Source organism: Zonotrichia leucophrys, chromosome 2, assembly GCF_028769735.1.
Source record: "Zonotrichia leucophrys gambelii isolate GWCS_2022_RI chromosome 2, RI_Zleu_2.0, whole genome shotgun sequence".
NCBI classification, from domain to species: domain Eukaryota; kingdom Metazoa; phylum Chordata; class Aves; order Passeriformes; family Passerellidae; genus Zonotrichia; species Zonotrichia leucophrys.
This window is the reverse complement of record NC_088171.1, coordinates 116831509-116850032: the sequence shown is the minus strand read 5'-3', so window position 1 is coordinate 116850032 and position 18524 is coordinate 116831509. Positions and strand designations below refer to the sequence as shown.

Sequence of the window (18524 nt, the reverse complement as noted above, 5' to 3'; positions counted from 1 at the left end):
AAAATGTTTTTTATATATGTAAGAATACCTCAAAATTAACCACTATATGTTAAACAGGACAGTAATTAGCTAAAAAGGCAATAGAGCTCCCTATTTAATGTTCTCCGAGTTTATTAGGAGGAAATATTGGAAGTTTATTGGGAAAAAAAATGGAAACAGAAACAGAATAACAGTGTTAGAATTGTGAGGCAAGATGCTTTGTATGTTATAGAGTGGGCAGGATCAAAAAATGTTTGAGGGGAGGGAGATCTTTCTGTATCTACCACCTTCATGAAATATGTATGCATGGTTTTTGTCCAGGATTTAATTTGCCTTTTAAAACACCTGTTACATTGTTTTAGAAGTTGAAAAAAGACAAAAGCTTCCAAGTCACTTCTAAAAAGGAGATTAAGTCCCAACTGATTTTGTTTTTCACATTTTAACCAAATGTATTGGGTATTAAGCTAGTGTTTCCAATATCTTTTAATTAGGGAACAGATTTTCTTTCTTGCAAAATAGCTTGCATTGTAAGTGTATATCAACAAAATTTATTAAATATCTAGAGAAGAATTTCTGTGAAATGTTTTGTGATGGAAGCAATATTGTAATATTTGAAGCATCTGCAGGGAAAGACCTTTTAGGTAACCAAATAGGTAACTAAGAAAATAATCTGTGGTTATTTTAAAAAATAAAAACGAAACAAAAAAAATCCTGTTGACTCAATTATGTTTTGAATATAAATTGTCATTTTCTTATATCTCTTTCTTATCATAAAATCTTAACATAAATTCATTTCAATGAAATTATATTTTTAATGTTCTAGGGAAAAGTGAAAAAGAAACTGAACAAGACAAAACAGAAAAAGGTAAGTCTGAAAGTAACATTCTGTTCTGAAATTCAAGACCATGCTTTCTGGGAGGATTGATTTAAATCAGACTAAAGACTAGTGAAGCTTTGCTCCAATACATCTCGTGTAGATAAACTGCTCCTGAATAAACATCCAGAGAGCATGTACTGTTATAGGCAAACACTTGGTTGTTTCCAAGGCTGGCACCAATGTATGCCAATCAATCTTACCTGGTTGCAGAATGGAATGATAGAATTGTTTAGGTTGGAAAAGACCTTTAAGGTCATCAAGTCCAACTCATAATCTAACACTCACTGAACCATATCCCTAAGTAACATCTTTTAAATGCCACCAGGACAGCCTGGCAACCTTTCTAGTGAAAAAAATTTTCCTAATATCCACTCTAAACCCACCCAGGAGCAACTTGAGGCCATGGCGTCTTGTTCTGTCCCTTGTTACCTGTGGAAAGTGACCAACCTCCACCTCACTGCACTCACTGCAATCTCCTTTCAGGGCACTGTGGAGAACAATAAGGTCCTTCCTGAGCCTCCTTTTCTCCAGGTTAAACACTCCCAGCTGCTTCATCAGATTTATGCTCTGGACCCTTCCCCAGCTCCGTTGACCTTCTCTGGACACACTCCAGCCCCTCAATGTCTTTCTTGTAGTGAGGAGCTCAAAACTGATCACGTTTTGTTAATTTTTGGGTGGAGGATTTGGGTGCAACCTCACCAGTGCTGAGTATAGAGGGACAACAACTGCCCTGCTCCTGCTGGCCACACTAATCCTGATACAGGCCAGGATGCATTGGCCTTCTTGGCCACCTGGGCACACTCTGGCTCATCAGCTGCTGTAGACAATGACCCCTGGCTGCTTTTCTGAAGGGCAGCTTTCCAGCCCCTCTGCCCCAAGCCTGTAGCATTGCACTGAGTCATGGGATGGTTGTGACAACTCCTGCAGTTTCAGGACTAGAATATTCAGTGTCATACTCCTAGATTAGTATTCTGGAGGTCAGAGTTCCACCAAGCTCTTTGTACCTCTGAGGGCAAGAGGCAATGTGAGCTACCTGGCCCCTGGGGCTGGGCTCAGCACTGCCGGCTGTGCTGAGTGTGAAGAGACAAGTGATATGCAAACAGTCCTTGTTGAGACCATGATTGCATAATCTGTTTTAGGTTAGGTAGGAAGGTGCAGAGACAGATTAGATGGAAAAGAAGTGAGGGTTTGTTGAAGAGCACTGTGAATCTGCTCTCCCTGCAATGACATTTGTTCTGGCCCCATGCATTCCCTGTCACTGCACAAAGTTTGCACAACCTCCTTCACTGGGATCATTGTCAGCTGGTTGCTGACAATGCCCAGAAACCTCAGAGACTGTGCCAAAAGATTCAGTAGCTCTACTCCTTTTTCATATTGTTTCCATTTCCTTTGTGGGTATTATTTTATGTTTGAGTATTTAGAAATGCTGCTTTTCCAATATTTCAGTATGATTTATTTGGTTTGGATTTCTATATTGCTGTTTTAAACATAGGTTTCTAGGGCTAGCAAACTTCAGATATTTTTATATTTAAATATTAAATATGTCACATGTAAGCATTACATATAAAAAGTAAAAACACCAGCCAAAACAACTTGGAAAGCTTGGCAATTATGCCTGCATTTCCATTTTTTGGCAGGGAATATCTTACTGCAATGGATTTACCTACTTGGTACTAGGAAAAAAATTACCATTATGTGCTGCTTTTACTGACCTGTTAGAAAAGTACAATAAAATGATGTACAAGAGCCATCCAGTATGGGAAAAAAGCAGTCATAAGTAAAAATGCCAGCTTGTGTAAGAAACATACTAGTATGCAATATTACTCATCAGAGCCTGTACAAGAGCTTTAGATTCTGAAAGTATGACAGAGTGGAGCAACTTCCCTTTTTTACTCTAGGCGCTTAGTGGTTTTGTTTCTTTTTAAACAGCAACTAAATAAATGTCACTGCAGAATACAGAATTTCAATAAGGTAGAAAAACGGATAGTTTTGTTTTCCAGGTTAAATTGTTAGAATTTTTCATCCTACCAGGAAAAACAACCCTGCATTTTAATGAACTTTGTTTGTGGGTACACTGCTTGTGTGATCTTCATACAAGCTGAATTTTGTTGAACTTCTTTCATAGTTTGAACTGGTTTAAGTTTCCACTTTAACTAAAAGTGGTTGGCTATAGATGTCCTAGTCACAGGAAGTGGTATAAGGTACTATTGAATTTGTTTATTTTAAATTACCCTAATAAAATGCAACAATAAATTGATGAGAGATGGATTATAAAATATACTGTACTGTGACTGTTATGTGTAGGAAACTTGGAAATCTAAGGAGTTGGGAATTTGAAACTTCATGTTTGGCTTGGGTTTAGGGTTTGCTTCTGATTCTGAGAGTACATTCTGATGTGCAAGTCTGCATTTGTTTTGTGGTATTTGAACATACATGCTCCAAAGAGCTTCTGTGCAGAAACTATTTATAGCTTTGAGTAGCTCTTGCAACTAAATATTTTTCCTGCTGCAGCCTTGATAGTACTTGGTTAGCAAAGTGTCCTCTTAATAATTATGTAAATTTTAGTATTCAACAGTAATTCATTGAGTTTATTAAAAGTCTTACTGAAAATTCTTTGATATTAACAAAACCCCTATCTGGAAAGTTATCTAAAGAAATAAAAATTAAAATAAACTTGTTTCTAACATACAGTTGCTTCAAGGTTTCTCTGTTATATGTAGTTGAGATGGATTCTTCATCTGCTCCATAAGAATGTAATCAGACTTTATATTTAAACAAGTAATTGAAATAGGATGGGTATTCCAGGTGTATATGGGAACTAATTCTTTAAAAGGTTTCACAGGTAGTACAATGTGGGATATTCATGCCACATCCATAAGTTGTCTTTCCATCTGAGGTGGTTTTAGTTGTTTTGGATCACATAGTCTAAAAAAAAAACCAAAATTAACTAAGCAGCCTAATTTTTTAAATTTGATTTTTATTGGACATATATTAAATACTTATTTATATTGCTGAACAGATATAGAAAATGAAAATATAATTTTCAGCTATGGACCTGTTTGTTTCATATATTGAACTTCAGCATAGGTGTATAAATAATAATGTTCCCTTTTCAAAAATGATGAAGCATGTCAGTAAAAATGAATGCTGTTTGGCTGGAACACTCAGCTGCATTGCATCAGGAACAGAAGTACATGTAAGCCAGGCTTAGGACAATATCATTCCACACATGGCCCTGCCCCTTGGTGTCATTTTGATAACAGGTCAGCACTCACCACTATTCACTCTGGGCATTTACCTTTGAAGATATGTAAGATTCCACTGTGATACCAGTAGAGATCTAATCTGAGGAGATTAAAGTGCTGTTCTTCTGACTAAATATAGGGCTTTGCTGCAGGGATTTGCCCTAAATTCCATTGAGAACAGAGCTCTTGTCTGGAGAAAGAACTTACATGGTTAGCTCACCGCCAGCATTGTCTCCTGGAGTTAGGTGGGCTGAGTTCCACCCTTTCAAGCTCTGCTTATAACAGTATACATATTACCTATTGATTTGCAAATTTGATACAGGTTACAATTAAATACCTGTGAGCTGTGTGCAGAATGACCAACACAGAAGTGTAGTCATCAAAGTCCAAAACTGCTGCATAATGCATAATTCTAAACTAAATATATAGGACATTAGAATGTTACAGTGTATTTTTTAATAGAAAGTCAATGCAGAAGTTTCTTTTTGGTTTTGTCAGATGATTGCTCAAGTCTAGCCTTTGAGTGAATCCAAAAGTCTTAATGGTGAAAGAGAGGTGAATGATAGAAATATATACCAAAATCAAAATTATCATTCTGATGTTGTTTCTTATGATCAACATCTAACCAACCAACCAACAATAATTTCATACAGAAAGCCCTGTAGAATACTTTTTACTGCAAGGGAAATTGTCCTGGAATAACTGCAGTTAAAGATTTATTATAGTAATTAGATTCCAGCTTTATTAGTCTCTAAAATGCCTCAGTTTTTATTGTCTGATTACTTCCCCAGATAAGTTGATTATAGTGGTTTTGCCTGTTCTACCAATAGAGTTTAGAAAGATCTTTTAATTATTCTAGTGCTCCTGGCTTTAAATTGTGTAGCTGCAGTTTACTTGGTTTTATACATTCTAAGTTATCATTTACAGAAGCCCATAAACAAGTAGATAACTTACACTCTCTGTATCTCACCTAATGAGCTTCCCAAGCAACAGGACAATGACAGGAGTTTTTCATCATCATCAAATTCTCATTCAAGTGTCCAGTGAGATGCAGCACAATTTCCCAAACTAATTTGGGTAATGATATGGGGCTGGTATCAGGAGGGAGGACAATTACTTGAGCAAATTTTGAATTCCAAGTAAAAGTCTACTAATAAATGTATGTTCTTCAGAACATCATTGAAACTTTGAGCTGGGAAGGTGTAGGGTTGTTAGTGGGTGCCAAAGGGAATTAGTAAAACAGAAGGTCACGAAATTAGTTGGAAAATGACTACAGACCATCATCATCAATATCTACTTGTCATTGACCTACACTCAGAAGTTGCCATTCACAAGTTGCCAAGAGCATTGTTTTGGAATTTGTATCACAGCAGGGATGGGAGGATGTTTAGAAAACGAAGCCTATGACCCCCTCTGGAAATTGCTTCCTTAGTTTTTCAAAGTTTAAGATAGAGAACTGACAGGAGGAGCCTTTGCTGCAAGTGACTTATGAGGCTGTGTCACATGAAGGGGTTTTTATTTCTGATTCGCTTTATAGATGGCATAACATAAGGAGACATAACTATATAGTTATAGTCTCTACAATTAAATAATTATAACTTCTATTAAAACTTCATTTAAGACTCAAATCATAAAATTATAGAACAGTTTGGGTTGGGAAGGACCTTTAAAGGCCATTTTGTCCAACCCCTGCATTGAGGTCATTCAATTTTCTGGCTAGCAGTAAGCACAACATACAGTCAGTGGAGTAGGATTGTTCCAGTGTACTTCAAAAATCAGTAACTGGGGACCACGTGTCCTCAAGGTGGCTGTAAAGACCAGCCTTTATCTTGAATTACTTATATCTAACAGAGTAATTAAAACTGGAGTCCTAACTCCTCTCTGTTTTGCCTGTGAGTAATAGCAGATGTAATATCAAGGAAGCCACCAGGAATGCTCCCTTAACATCATAGTGACAATATGAATGAATCAATAAGTGAACAAAAAAATCTAATTACAAGAACCAAACAACATTTATGAGGTGGTTTGTTAGATAGGGAATAGTGTCTTTCCATCCTCATGTTTTCTCCTCCAGGTCCACAGAGGGATTGTAATGTTATTGTCTCACCGTTTCTGAGGACCTAGAAATTTCATTAAAGACAAGTTTAACAAGAGATACTTATGCTAATATGTAATATGGACTCTCACAGAGCAGGCCCCTCTCAATTGATTGTAAATCTCACAGCATTAGTTTCCAAAGACTGAAGCAAGACTTGTTTGTCCTCTGTGGAAGGCAACCTTTCCCCCAAAACCCCAAGTCAGACCAGCCAGGCTGTCACTCATTGTTCTCAGTGAACAGACCAGGTTCAAAATGTCAGCTCCAGCACTGGAGGTAAGCCTGCCCCACAGCCACACCAATATTCTTAGGCTCTGAATATAAGAAAGGGAGCAGAAGGCTTAGGAAAGAAATCATTAGAGCAAGAGGGAGGAGGAGAAAAGGGCAGCAAGTGGAAAACTGCCTGAGGTGGTCCTAGTTGTGATTTCCTCCTGGTCATCGTTGCATATCACCTAGCAAGCTGTTTGAGGTGTCCTTCCTGGCATGTCTGTTGGAACAGAATAAAATCATAGAATTGTAGAATATCTGCTCCAAATATTTTACACAGGAGTGAGAGATGATTTGTATTAAGTGTATGGAAGTGCATACTGTTTTTTAGATACAAACACTAATTGTTCTGGAAGTGTTAATAGCAGCATGATGCTATCTCCTCCTCACTTTGCTCTGGAAGAAAACTGTACATGCATCCTTTGATCAGAGGCTCAGAGTATGGCAGCAAGGACAAAACAATTCATGCTATGTGTTGTGGTAAAGATGCCCTATCTTTTAAATTATCTTCTCAGGAAACAACAATTTGAAGCCTCACAGTGTAGAAAATACCTTCATCCACTTAAATTTGCTATCTGTTAAAATGCCCAGTGTGTGGCATCTCTCTAGGGTAAAAGAAGTGTGTTAGTTGTCAAAGATAATCATGATAGCATTCAATATTTTTCTCCAATTCTGGCTAATGTTAACTGGTTTGACATACCAGACTGATATCTTATCAGGCAGGTCATCAGTGTTTTCTCTTTTAGGAGAATGCGGTTTTCCTTAGCCTGGATGATGGTGTTATATTTCAGATGAAAAGATGAAATGGAGAGATTTCACACACACAACCATTCCCTCTTGTCTGGAAGCTAGAGAGGATTCATTTGCTCCATTATAGAAGTGGCATTATTAGTTATTTGTGACATTTCTGAGGTTTTTCTCTATTGCTTTGGACTTAGGGTCATATGTAATCAATTTTTTTGACATGTACTAGTTATCTCTTTTTGTTTTCCTTGTTTCCATGTAACTGCCTTAACATAATTATCTAGTTGGTGTTTTATACCAATTTCCAACCTTGGGTTCTGCTCAGTTACACAAGAATTTGCAGACATTTGATCCTGTGAGCACATTAGTCTAGAAATTCTAGAAAGTTTTAATTCCTTTATTATTATATCTTTAGGCAGCTTTTCACATTAAAAGTTATCAGGTACCAAGAAATGTAATTTTGTGATTAAATCAACAGTTTGCAAAATTGCTTTTCTGGTGCTGTTTGGTCGCTTTCTTAAAGTAAAAAAATCTGCTTCAAATGAAGATTTACAGAACTTGATTTTTTGAATGTTATTATTATTTTATTTTTTACAGAAAAAGCTAATAAGAGCAGTGAGAATTGAGATTGCTTTCTATCACAAGACAGTGTTTTTAATCACTTATGGCTTTTCTGGAATTATAGCACTGAGGTGAAATTTTACATTGGGAAAATTTTTGGAGCTTCGATATTCTATTGCTGGCATTGGGCTAGGAGGAATCTCAGCTACTGTGATGACTGGCACAGTGAGCTCCTGTGAGGATTTCTTTGGCTGTCAAATGAGGGAGTGAAGGTTCCTTGTGTAGTTACAGTGTTGGCACTAAAGCACATTGTCTTATAATAATACATTACAGAAATTGTTGAACATATGACTAAGTGGGACCCTAAAGCTTACTTTGTCTCTTTAGTTGACTGAAGGCCTTATCAACTGTGTGCATTGTTCTTGGCAGATGCTTACACATCTTGTTAATTCAAATAAACAGAATTTTCAGTAATTAGAATTTCACAATTGCCCTCAGCAAACCGGTTCTACTGTGCTTGCTCAGAGATAGGAGCTCCAGATGTTCAAGCCAAATTTTCTGTTATAGCTGTTTTAAGTCTTCTCTTCCTTATCCTAACTATGATGATACAGAAAATAATTTATTCTTTTCATCTCTGTAGCTATGTTTTACAAGGTAGTGTGTATCTGTCTTCCCATGGCAAACTCTTTACTACTGCCTTTTAGCCTTTCTCACTGTTTTTACTTACTGTTACTCCCCTCCCCACTCAGTTAAAGGCAAAATATTTTTAAACCAGTCTTCAAGAGTGATTCAATTCTTTTTATTAATTTGTTTACTTTTCCTTTATTTTGATGTGGTTCTCTTGTGGTCTAAAGAGAATCTAGCAGTGTGTTCATTACTATTCAAAAGGAATTTCTCTGTCCCTTGTAGAAGTAAGACTGTCACTGCTTTTGGTGATGACAAGGTGCTTTTCAACATAAACCCAAAATATGCCTGGTATTTTAATTTTCATTTACCAAAACAGTTATATGAAATATTTAATCAAGTTTCATTGGATTATATGACAGGCTATTAAGTTTACTGTATTGTAATACATTGCTACTCCTAATTTTTTTTAATTCTGTACCTTGATAAATGAGATATGAGATTGCGTGTCATCACTGGTAATTGTTTGTTTTGTCTCCAGCAAAAGAACTAGCATAGAGTTTCTTGTGAGACTTCTTCCCAGCTTGCTGCTTTTTCAGTGGAAACTGTTTTCTCTAAGGAAGTCTTCAGGAATCCTATGTCAGCAGTCCTAGATATAATGCCTATTCTCCAAGGCTATTATTGAAAATACTCAGTAGTATTCTTGAAAGTCCAGGATTATTACCATTAGGTAAAAGGATTATTGCCATTTTAATGCTCAGCCTAATTTGGACCACAAACCAGCCAAGCAGTTGTATGATCATGCACGACTTCAGTGTCATGGTGAAATTTGTCATTGAAGAAAAATTACATATATTTTCCTCTGAAAACAGATAAGTTAACTTCTTTGTATCATTGAATTTAATATATTGGGTCACATCTGCTAAAGGATTATTGCACTAGAAGGAGGCAATGGATAATTTATTAAAATACCCCTGCAGGGAGATAGCAGGCTATCTGGTTAATATAGAGGAATGCTTGATGGTTACACTGAAAGCTCCCTGGTGAATCCTTTAACATAGAATAGAATGGGGGATGAAAATGATTGCTCGTTATATAATGTTTACTGTGTTATATTGGTGCCTAGCAGATGAATAATATTTATGTTAACAACTCCTTTCCAGCTTTTTATATTGATCTCCTGCTGGTCTAGGGCTGATATATAATTGTACTGAAAACAGGAAGATAGTACTTTTTTTTGTAAAGGAGGGTGGTAAATAGGTTCTTCTAACATATCACCCAAGTTGGATATGAAAAGGAAGATATTGTATCTTTGTGCCACAGACTTGTAAGATTTTAATTTACTTTTTTAATTTACTTATTCTTCTGAGCTCTTTCTCATGTCCTTGTAAACTTAAATGAACTGTAGAGAGTGTCCCAGAGGCAGTGGGAGTTTCCTGGTGGGTGGGAAAGCTTCTTTCCTTTGCCTCAAAGGAACCTCACTGTTGCCATGCTTACTGAGTTTGAGGAAGACCACATGACTCTGTCTTTCCACGAATGCTCAAAGCTGAAAAGCTGACAAATCGCTGTCCTGCCTCACTGAAATGCAGTTCCTGTGTAGCTGGCCGATCTTAAATAAAGATTTTCATTCATGCTGTAAGAACTGAGAACTCAATTTTAGTTGCTGTTTATGTTACTTAGAGAACAGAAACTAAACCAAATGTTTGGTGGCAATATCCCATTGGAAGCCCCTCAGATACTGCACCCAGAGGAACTGACATGGCTCAGTTTTCTTGCTAACAGCAAAGGACAGTTTCACACAGCAGCTAAGAGCAAAATGAACCTAAAAAGTCCTCAAGGTCACTTGCTGTCATTGGTTCCTTGGGTTGATGTTTCTGGGTTCTTCCACTGCTGCTGTTAAGCAAGCCAGACCTTAGAAATAGCAATGGTTTCTTGAAAAACTAAGCTGGCATATTTTTTAAAAAGAAAAAAAAAAAAAAAGGCAAAACCCAACAAACCTTTTGCATGTTAAGGGTGTTCTTTTCAGGCCCAATGTGAGAAACTTCTCACCTGTCAGTCACTGTGGTCTGAGGGTTTGGAGTGGAGAAGAGCTGTTCATGGGAATTTTACTGGATTTTACCTGGAAGAGAGCCACTGCTGAGCTCCTTAACCATTATTATCATTAAATGCATGAAAAGGCAGTGAAGACATTACTTTCCTATGAAATGGAGAATAATAAATAAGACAGAAAAGACTGGCATCAACAACAGATTAGTAACCTTTGTGATCTTCATGGTAAAGTTCTTCCTTTTGTTCAGGTGGAACTTCCATGCATTAGTTTCCACCTGTTGCCTCTTGTCCTAATGTTTGGGAGCACTAAGAGCCTGACTCCCTCCTCTTTTCATCTACTTTTAAGATATTTATACACATTGATGAGGTCCCCTCTCAGTCATTTCTTCTCAAGGCTGAGCAGGCCCAACTCCCTCAGCCTTTCCTCGTAAAAGAGACACTGCAGTCCCTTAATCATCCATCTTCATTGCCCTCCACTGGACCCACTCCAGGAGTTCCATGTCTCTCTTGTCCTGAGGAGCCCAGGACTGCACACAGCGCTCCTGAGATGCAGCCTCAGCAATTGCTCTAGGCAAAGCATATAGTCACAACTTTTAGAAATTACTAGTGTGCTCTGATGATCATGTTTTTCATGATACCATATAAATGTAGGAAAATAACAGTTCCCTTTGCTCTTCCTCGTCAGTTGAACCATTTGGGAAAAAAAGATCCCTGACTGTAATGTGATGAAAAATGCTTTATTCTAAACTTAACTGCCAAGTTACTCAATTTGAATGACTGAAGTTTGCTTTTCCATATAGGAGTTTGTGACTGTAATAAGTAAGAAATCAGTTCCTTTTCAGAGTAATTTGAAGCTGCCTTACTTGAAAATGATGCACTTTGCCAACACAGTCCTGGCTAAGTGTTACTCCAGGCAATTGAAATAAGAAAGAAATTATGAACTGTCTGTTTGTTCAATCTTCTAGCTAAAAAGAAGAAGAAGCCAAAGCTCTTAAACAAGTTTGATAAGACCATAAAAGCTGAACTAGATGCTGCAGAAAAACTACGTAAAAAAGTAAGTTTTGAATGTCTCTCTCAGTACTGTACACAGTGGATAAAAATCAATAAATTAAATACTTGTTAAAAGGGAGAATGAATTTTAGATTACTTTTTGTGAAATTAACTTTTTGAAATAGTCAGTGCATATTTGTCCTTCAAGTTTAATTTCTGCTGGATAGTTTATCTTAAATTTTTTAAAGTTGTACATGAATATCTGTTCATACATGTTTGTTAACCTTGAAGATGTGTAGCCTAATCATGTAGCCTAATTTCTGCTTAAATGAAACATCAAACAGGGTCAGTTTTGTCCTATCACTCTTGTCCAGCTGACTACTGAAGTCAAATGCTACCGGATAACTCTGTGTGTGTTAGCAGGCATCTCTCAGTGAGTGTTCTTGCTGCCTCATGAGCTTTAGGTGCCCATCACTGAAGTAGATGTTGTTGCTGTTGAGATTCTGAGTCCTGGGAGTGCCTAGGCTGCTGTACAGCTGCTTAGAGGATGAAACAGATGTTCCTGCTTCTCACCAGGGGCAGCAAGACCTTCACATCAATCATTCAGTTTGGGTAGTTCTGAATTTAATAATTTGACCATGAAAAAGAAACAAAAAGCGCCCAAAGCTCCTCAGTCATCTCCCCCTTATAGCTTCCAATTTTATACTTTCATTTTAATATTTCAGAAAATAATACCTTTGCAGAGATGTCCCTTTTCCAGATAGGAGATTATGTACTAAAGCAAGATTGTGGCTATTAAAAATGAGGAACTTCAAGTCTTTTGAATGTATTTCTTGTTAAAACTCTGATATGTCTCGCAGACAGTCCGAGCACATAAAGAACAACTGCAGGTCTTTGCTGTACCCTAGATTTGAGGTGGTTGAGCAATGATATATAATATTTTCAGTACTGTAAAATAAAAACCAATTTGGTCATTGCAAGTGCAGGATTATTCTTGATTTTCAGGACATACTGTGCAGTTTTGACTTTATCTTGCCACCTATGCAGCCCCAGAGTTCTTTCTGGTAGGTCTGATGGGACTGGAGGGCTCTTGCATAGAGCCCTAACCTCTGACTGCCACTGCTGCTGTTCCTCACTACAAGACTTCTTTACATGTTAGAATACAAAAGCAAAAGAAATTTTCATGCTTCTTGTTTACTTAAGCAATTGGTTAATCACAAATAGGTGTGGAAGACACATTTGATGAATCTGTAGGGTCAGCTTGTTGACTCTCTTTTCCTGCTGTATTTCTTGATATGTTACAGATAGTCATGCATGTCATGTAGGAATCAGGATAAATTTAGAAGCAAATCAGACATGTGTAATATTTGAAGATAGCAAGGCAAGTTGTGTATCATTCATACACATATAACTCATATTTATAAAGCTGTAAAGAGGTGGAAGTGGCAGCAAAATCTATTGCTAAATGTTGCCAAGCAGTGCTAGTACCTATTTGACAGTGGGGCTGGTTCTTCTCAACATCCATCTGTACTTGCTAGTCACTGTGCATCACAGGATCAGCATCCAGCAGGACAATACCAAGTTGCACTTGGACTTGTGTGACATGTCCTGAGGGATGTCATCATGCAAAAACTTGGGGGAAAGAGCCGTACGTTGTGGTAATTCTACAGTATTTCCCAGAAAAGCTGTAGTTATGATGCTGTTCATCATGAGAGGCATGCCAAGGGAAAATTTCTACCTGTCTCCAGAATTTTCTTCCTGTTCTCTATTATTTCTGGTCTGGAGTTTGTTATTTGTGACGGTGTTCACAGGGGTTTTCAGTTGAGGGAAGAGACAGAGATCTGACTCTATATTTTAGAAGGCTTGATTTATTATTTTATTATATATATTACATTAAAACTATACTAAAAGAATAGAAGAAAAGGTTCTCTTCAGAAGGCTAGCAAAGCTAAGAATAGAAAGGAAAGTGATAACAAAAGTAGCTGTCTCGGACACTCTCTCTGAGCCAGCTGTGCTGTGATTTGCCACTAATTACAAACAAGCACATAAGACCAATCACAGATCTATCTGTTGCATTGCACAGCAGCAGATAATTATTGTTTACAATTTGTTCCTGAGGCTTCTCAGTTTCTCAGGAGGAAAAAATCTTAAGGAAAGGATTTTTCATAGAAAAATGTCTGCGACAGTTATTAGCAGTATGGTCTTTACTATTCTATGCAGAAAAGTTATTTTCATCTCAGCATCTTGTCCAGCAAACAAGGAAAAGTGAGTAAAGTATGAAAAACCAAATTATTCATTTTCACCACGAAAACTAGATTATATTGTTTCATAAATAATGACAATTCCTCTTAAAAAGGAAATCCCAACAAAAGTCTGAGTGAAAGCCGTTGATTCAGTCTGCATTGTTTAGTGTTTGTTCTTTAATTGTAAAATTAATGTGTTGTTAGGTCCTGCATCCTTCAGCATTTTTATTAGATAGAATTGCTGATAAATATCTCTGCTTTTCAGGGGAAAGTTGAAGAAGCTCTAAGGGCCTTTGAAGCATTAGTGAATCAATATCCACAAAGTCCTCGAGCAAGATACGGGAAAGCACAGGTACTTCAAAAAAAAGTGATAAGTGTTGAAAAAAGCTAAATTAAACATTTTGTTTTACCAAAAGAGTTATAAACACTATGTGGAATTAATTTATAAATTTATGCTGCTTTTGTAGGTGAAAAAAAAGAATCATGTGATCTGTCATATCTATCTCTTCAGTCAACTGTCCTTCCTCAATTGCTTTGGCAGCTTTTGTGAAACTTCAGTGGGAAGTACTGTAAATAACAAAAAAAATAAGGTACATCCTGTAGATCTCAGGAGAACTGTGAGATGAATGGCAAGAGATAAATACCGACTAATGGCCCAGTGCAGAAACAACAGGCAGAGCCTACCTGTTACATACTATTTGCTGTAGCTGGGAAATCAACACATCTGTCAGCCTGGGATAAATGCTGCTTTTTGCTCTAGTGTGACTAGAGAAGAGGATTTGGAGTTTTTAGAGAGAAAGAGTTAAAGGATAAAGAACATAAATTCTCAGGCAGTGAGGCTTAATTAGCTTTACTTGTAGAGTGAGTTATGTTTCAGGTGTTTCCCTTAAAAAAAAAATACTGGAAAAACCAACCAAAACCCAGAAGGCATCAGAAAATAATCTCTGCATTTATAATACTTTTAGGCTGTGTTGAGATGTCTCAAAAGGGAATAGTAGTAGGATAATCCTGCTGCACTAGGAGTAATAAAAAACCTCCTTGAAGTGATATTAATCAGGATAAAAAAGTGAAGCCCTCACTGCAGGAAGGAATGGTGCTGTTAGACAATTGATGAGGACCTTGGAGTCACAACCAGTCTCCACTTGGTTAATAATAGTCATGCTAAAATAATAGTCATGCTGTGATTATCCAAAAATCTATCACACAGGCACTTGATAGAGAGCAGACCAAATGCTTCAGTGCTCTCTGTGGTGACAGTTTGCTGTACACTTTGCCTTTTTTATAGTAGGAGACCACTTTGTTTATACGCATGATGAACTTACCTCTGTTAAGTTACACTTTTAATATTTACCAATTTATACAAATCTACTTGTTATATTTAATAGAATATGCTTCCTGCCTCCTCAATGGCTTTAGGGAGAAGTGCATATCACTGCAGGCAGTTGTGAAATTTATTCTCATTCAGAATTCCCATCTCAGTGACCCAACTTCATTTGTCCATTTACAGCAATTTGTAGCTGCCTACTGCTACTTTAGTAATCCATGAAAGGTCAATATAGACCAAGATCTGAAGAAATAATTAGATGCATTTCCTGGGAGTGTGTAAAAACAATGATAAATTAATTTCTGTAGCCTTTGAAGGTTCATACTAGTCATTTTGCTGAACAGTCATATTAATATTATCAATGGCAATTTTATTGAACCCAGTATGTGTAAGTTTAAGCTGTTTGAAGGAAGAGGAAAACCATGGGCTACAGACAGATGAATTATTCTTAACATTTGCATTGTAACACAGATTTATTTTTAAATGGGGATTCATACCAACAAAATTCATTTAAATTTACTACTTCTCATCACTAACTAAAAGTAAAACTGCAAATGATAAAGTTAAAGGCCTTGAAGGTTAAAGCTAAAGAAGATCAAGAATTCACCACAAAAGTGCAGTTCTCCTTTTCTTTGAAGCACAAAACAGCATTACATGCTAATTTTGTAGATTCAGTTTTTAATAAGACATGAGGATTGATTTGTTCTGGATCCTTTAATGGCTTTAAAAGGCAGCTGTTTTCCAAAAAAAACCTGCAAAATATTTCATTGTTGGTGTGTTTTTCAGAAATATGAGCAATTCTTTATTTGCTGTCTGAATTACACTTGAGCCAGATAAAATTATACTCTACAGAATTCTTAACATCCTTAGAGCTGGAAAGAACAATGGATAAATTTTTAATCTCCTTATATGATTTATACTGGTGGAGTTATGCAGTGCTGACAATTCTTACTTCTTTGTTATATATCTGGAATATTCTTTGCCCTGCAATACCTTTGAAGAAAGGATAAATAAATTTCCTAGTGAATGTACATCAGAAAAAATAAGTTATTGCTTTAAACTGATTTCTGAAGTTGTCTCTGAAAGCTGCTTGATGAACTGTTTATCTGAATACCCATATTTTTTGGTATTTCCAATATTAAGTTTTAAAACAACTCAAGGAAAAAACTAAAGGACAGAAGTGCAAAAAGATTTCAGATACTTGTTATAACATATAGAGAAAACAGAGGTGAAGTAATTTAATTTAATGTGTGCATCTTTGATGCAACAGTGAATTTAAATAGACTAACAACAACTACTGCACCATCATGCTTGTGATACATGCTCCATGGCTCTTGTCTTAAGAACATACATAAGCCAATAAATTTAGAAATAATTGAGAAAAGTGCATTAAACATGTGAAAATACATACATTTCTATAAACAATTCAAAGTAAGGCTTTAAAAATTATGCATTTGAGACAGTGTTTTTCAGCTATGGAAGCAAAGTATGAACATGCCTTACCACAGGTGAGATCAGTCATAGCTTCTGTTAGATTCACTGAAGCTGTAATTTCGCTGTAGCAAGCTCATATATCCTTTGGTCTGCTTCTGAATTTGATGCACAAGTTTTAAGTTTTGCAGGAGTTGTAGGGTACATATTCTATCAATGTATGGAAGGCAAAAGGCAATTTCTAGTTCATTTCGCAATAAAGAGTGTAAATAAATGTGTCAGAATAGATAAAAATGTTTGTTGGTGTGTTTTGACCCATGTATTGCTTTCAAAGTAAGGCTTAGTATACAAATAATCCATAGGCAAAATTTTGCATTTCTTCTGTGTTATTAAAAATATTGCTTCATCTGCTTTTGAAAGCGGGAATTATGAATTCTACAAATATTAATCAAAAATCTGTGTTAATGTATGTTTTAGGTGCAGATTTTCTCATACTTCTCCTTTCAAATAATTTATAGGTAACAAGATTTAATGGTAATTCTAGTATGCTTTCCCATAAAGCAGAATCCATATTCTAACAATTGCATAATTTCCTGGTAAGAAAATAGTTGGTTTTAAAACTAATGGATTATTAGCTGTTCTAATAATGGCTTTGTTATTCTTTCTAGTCTGAAGATGACTTAGCTGAGAAAATGAGGAGCAATGAGATGCTGCAACAAGCTATCAACACCTATGATGAGGTGATTAGTCTGCCAAATGTCCCTTCAGACTTGATAAAACTGAGCTTGAAGCGAGAAGCAGACAGGCAGCAGTTCCTTGGTAAGTTTTGAGGATGGTATAAAAATTACAGAAGTTGTCTGAGTGAGGATTTCAAGACATCAACAAGGATTTTAAGGTGACAATTCCATTGAATTTTTCGTTGGACTTCTCTTCCTAGTATTTTAAATGAAAGCCATTTTTACATTATTTAATTCTTTTCTAGGGAATGTCTATAATTTAGGATAATAGTGCCTGTAGAAAGCTACAGCAGATGCTCTGAGAAGCTGTGATGATAGGTGGTCAAAAATTTTTATTGACAGACAAAAAAGAAACTTTTTCTACTGAAGCTGAAGAAAATCAAGAGGAAATTACTGGCATAAGCAGAGTAAATACACTCAGAATAAACTTTCAGTAAACATAGAGAAGAATGGAATTGAACATGGGGAGAACAGCCCCAAGATTTAGGTTTAGATTCTACTTTTAGATCTCAATTCTGTGATGTATGAAAGGTGATTATTAGAGTATGAGGCAAAATCAGGAGTTCTGTTCCTATGGGTTGGATTTTTAATTAATATAAATTTTTTTTTGTTCTTGCTTTTCTTTAGCAAGACCTCATTTAGGAAGCCAAGGAACATACTTAATTTTAAGCACATAAAGCATGATAAACTTCATAACAGGAGTAGAACTATTACTTAACACTAGAAATCAATTGAATTTATTTAATTAAAGGTGAAGTTTATTACTATATGTTTACTTAGTTTTTTCCAGTGCTTTGCTGTCTGTGTATGATAGAGCAACTAAAGCCTAAATAATGTTATTTCTGCACTGTGAAGGGTCCTCCACAAGAGGCTGCCATAGCACTGTGTGATTGCAGTGATTCTCTGAGATAAGACTGCTACACCCTCAGTGACAGCCAGGCAGCTGAATGTGCTCCTGTCTGCACAAGTTTTTCCAGGTTCTCCTTCTTGATTGTCACTGAAAGTGAATCACTTGCCTCTGATTTGTGTTTTCTTAGATGTTATGTAAACATCTTGCAACTGTTTCTTATATCTGCACTGGTAATTAAGTCTTGTTCAATCAAATCAGGTCGCATGAGGGGCTCCCTGGTTACTCTACAGAAATTAGTTCAGCTGTTTCCCAGTGAGACTTCATTCAAGAATGACCTTGGTGTTGGTTACCTCTTGATAGGCGATAACAGCAATGCTAAGAAAGTTTATGAAGAGGTGAGTTTCCATTCCAGCCAAGGAAAATTACTATTTACATTCCTATGTTCGTCTGAAAGATTGATTGATTCTAACATTTTTAGTTGTTAAACATGTCACATGTGAGATTTTTG

At 36.4% G+C, this 18524-nt stretch overlaps 1 protein-coding gene across 7 annotated transcripts in view; it reads left to right on the top strand.

Annotated features, from left to right (window-relative positions):
• Positions 1-18524, top strand: part of ASPH (aspartate beta-hydroxylase) — a 111986-nt gene that overhangs the window by 62174 nt on the left and 31288 nt on the right. For all 7 annotated transcript variants that reach the window (XM_064706148.1, XM_064706152.1, XM_064706147.1 and 4 more), the window contains 5 exons: positions 803-844; positions 11407-11495; positions 13940-14026; positions 17098-17248; positions 18275-18411. In XM_064706148.1, coding sequence (XP_064562218.1) covers positions 803-844; positions 11407-11495; positions 13940-14026; positions 17098-17248; positions 18275-18411 — 506 coding nt within the window. The remainder of the gene's footprint in view (positions 1-802; positions 845-11406; positions 11496-13939; positions 14027-17097; positions 17249-18274; positions 18412-18524) is intronic.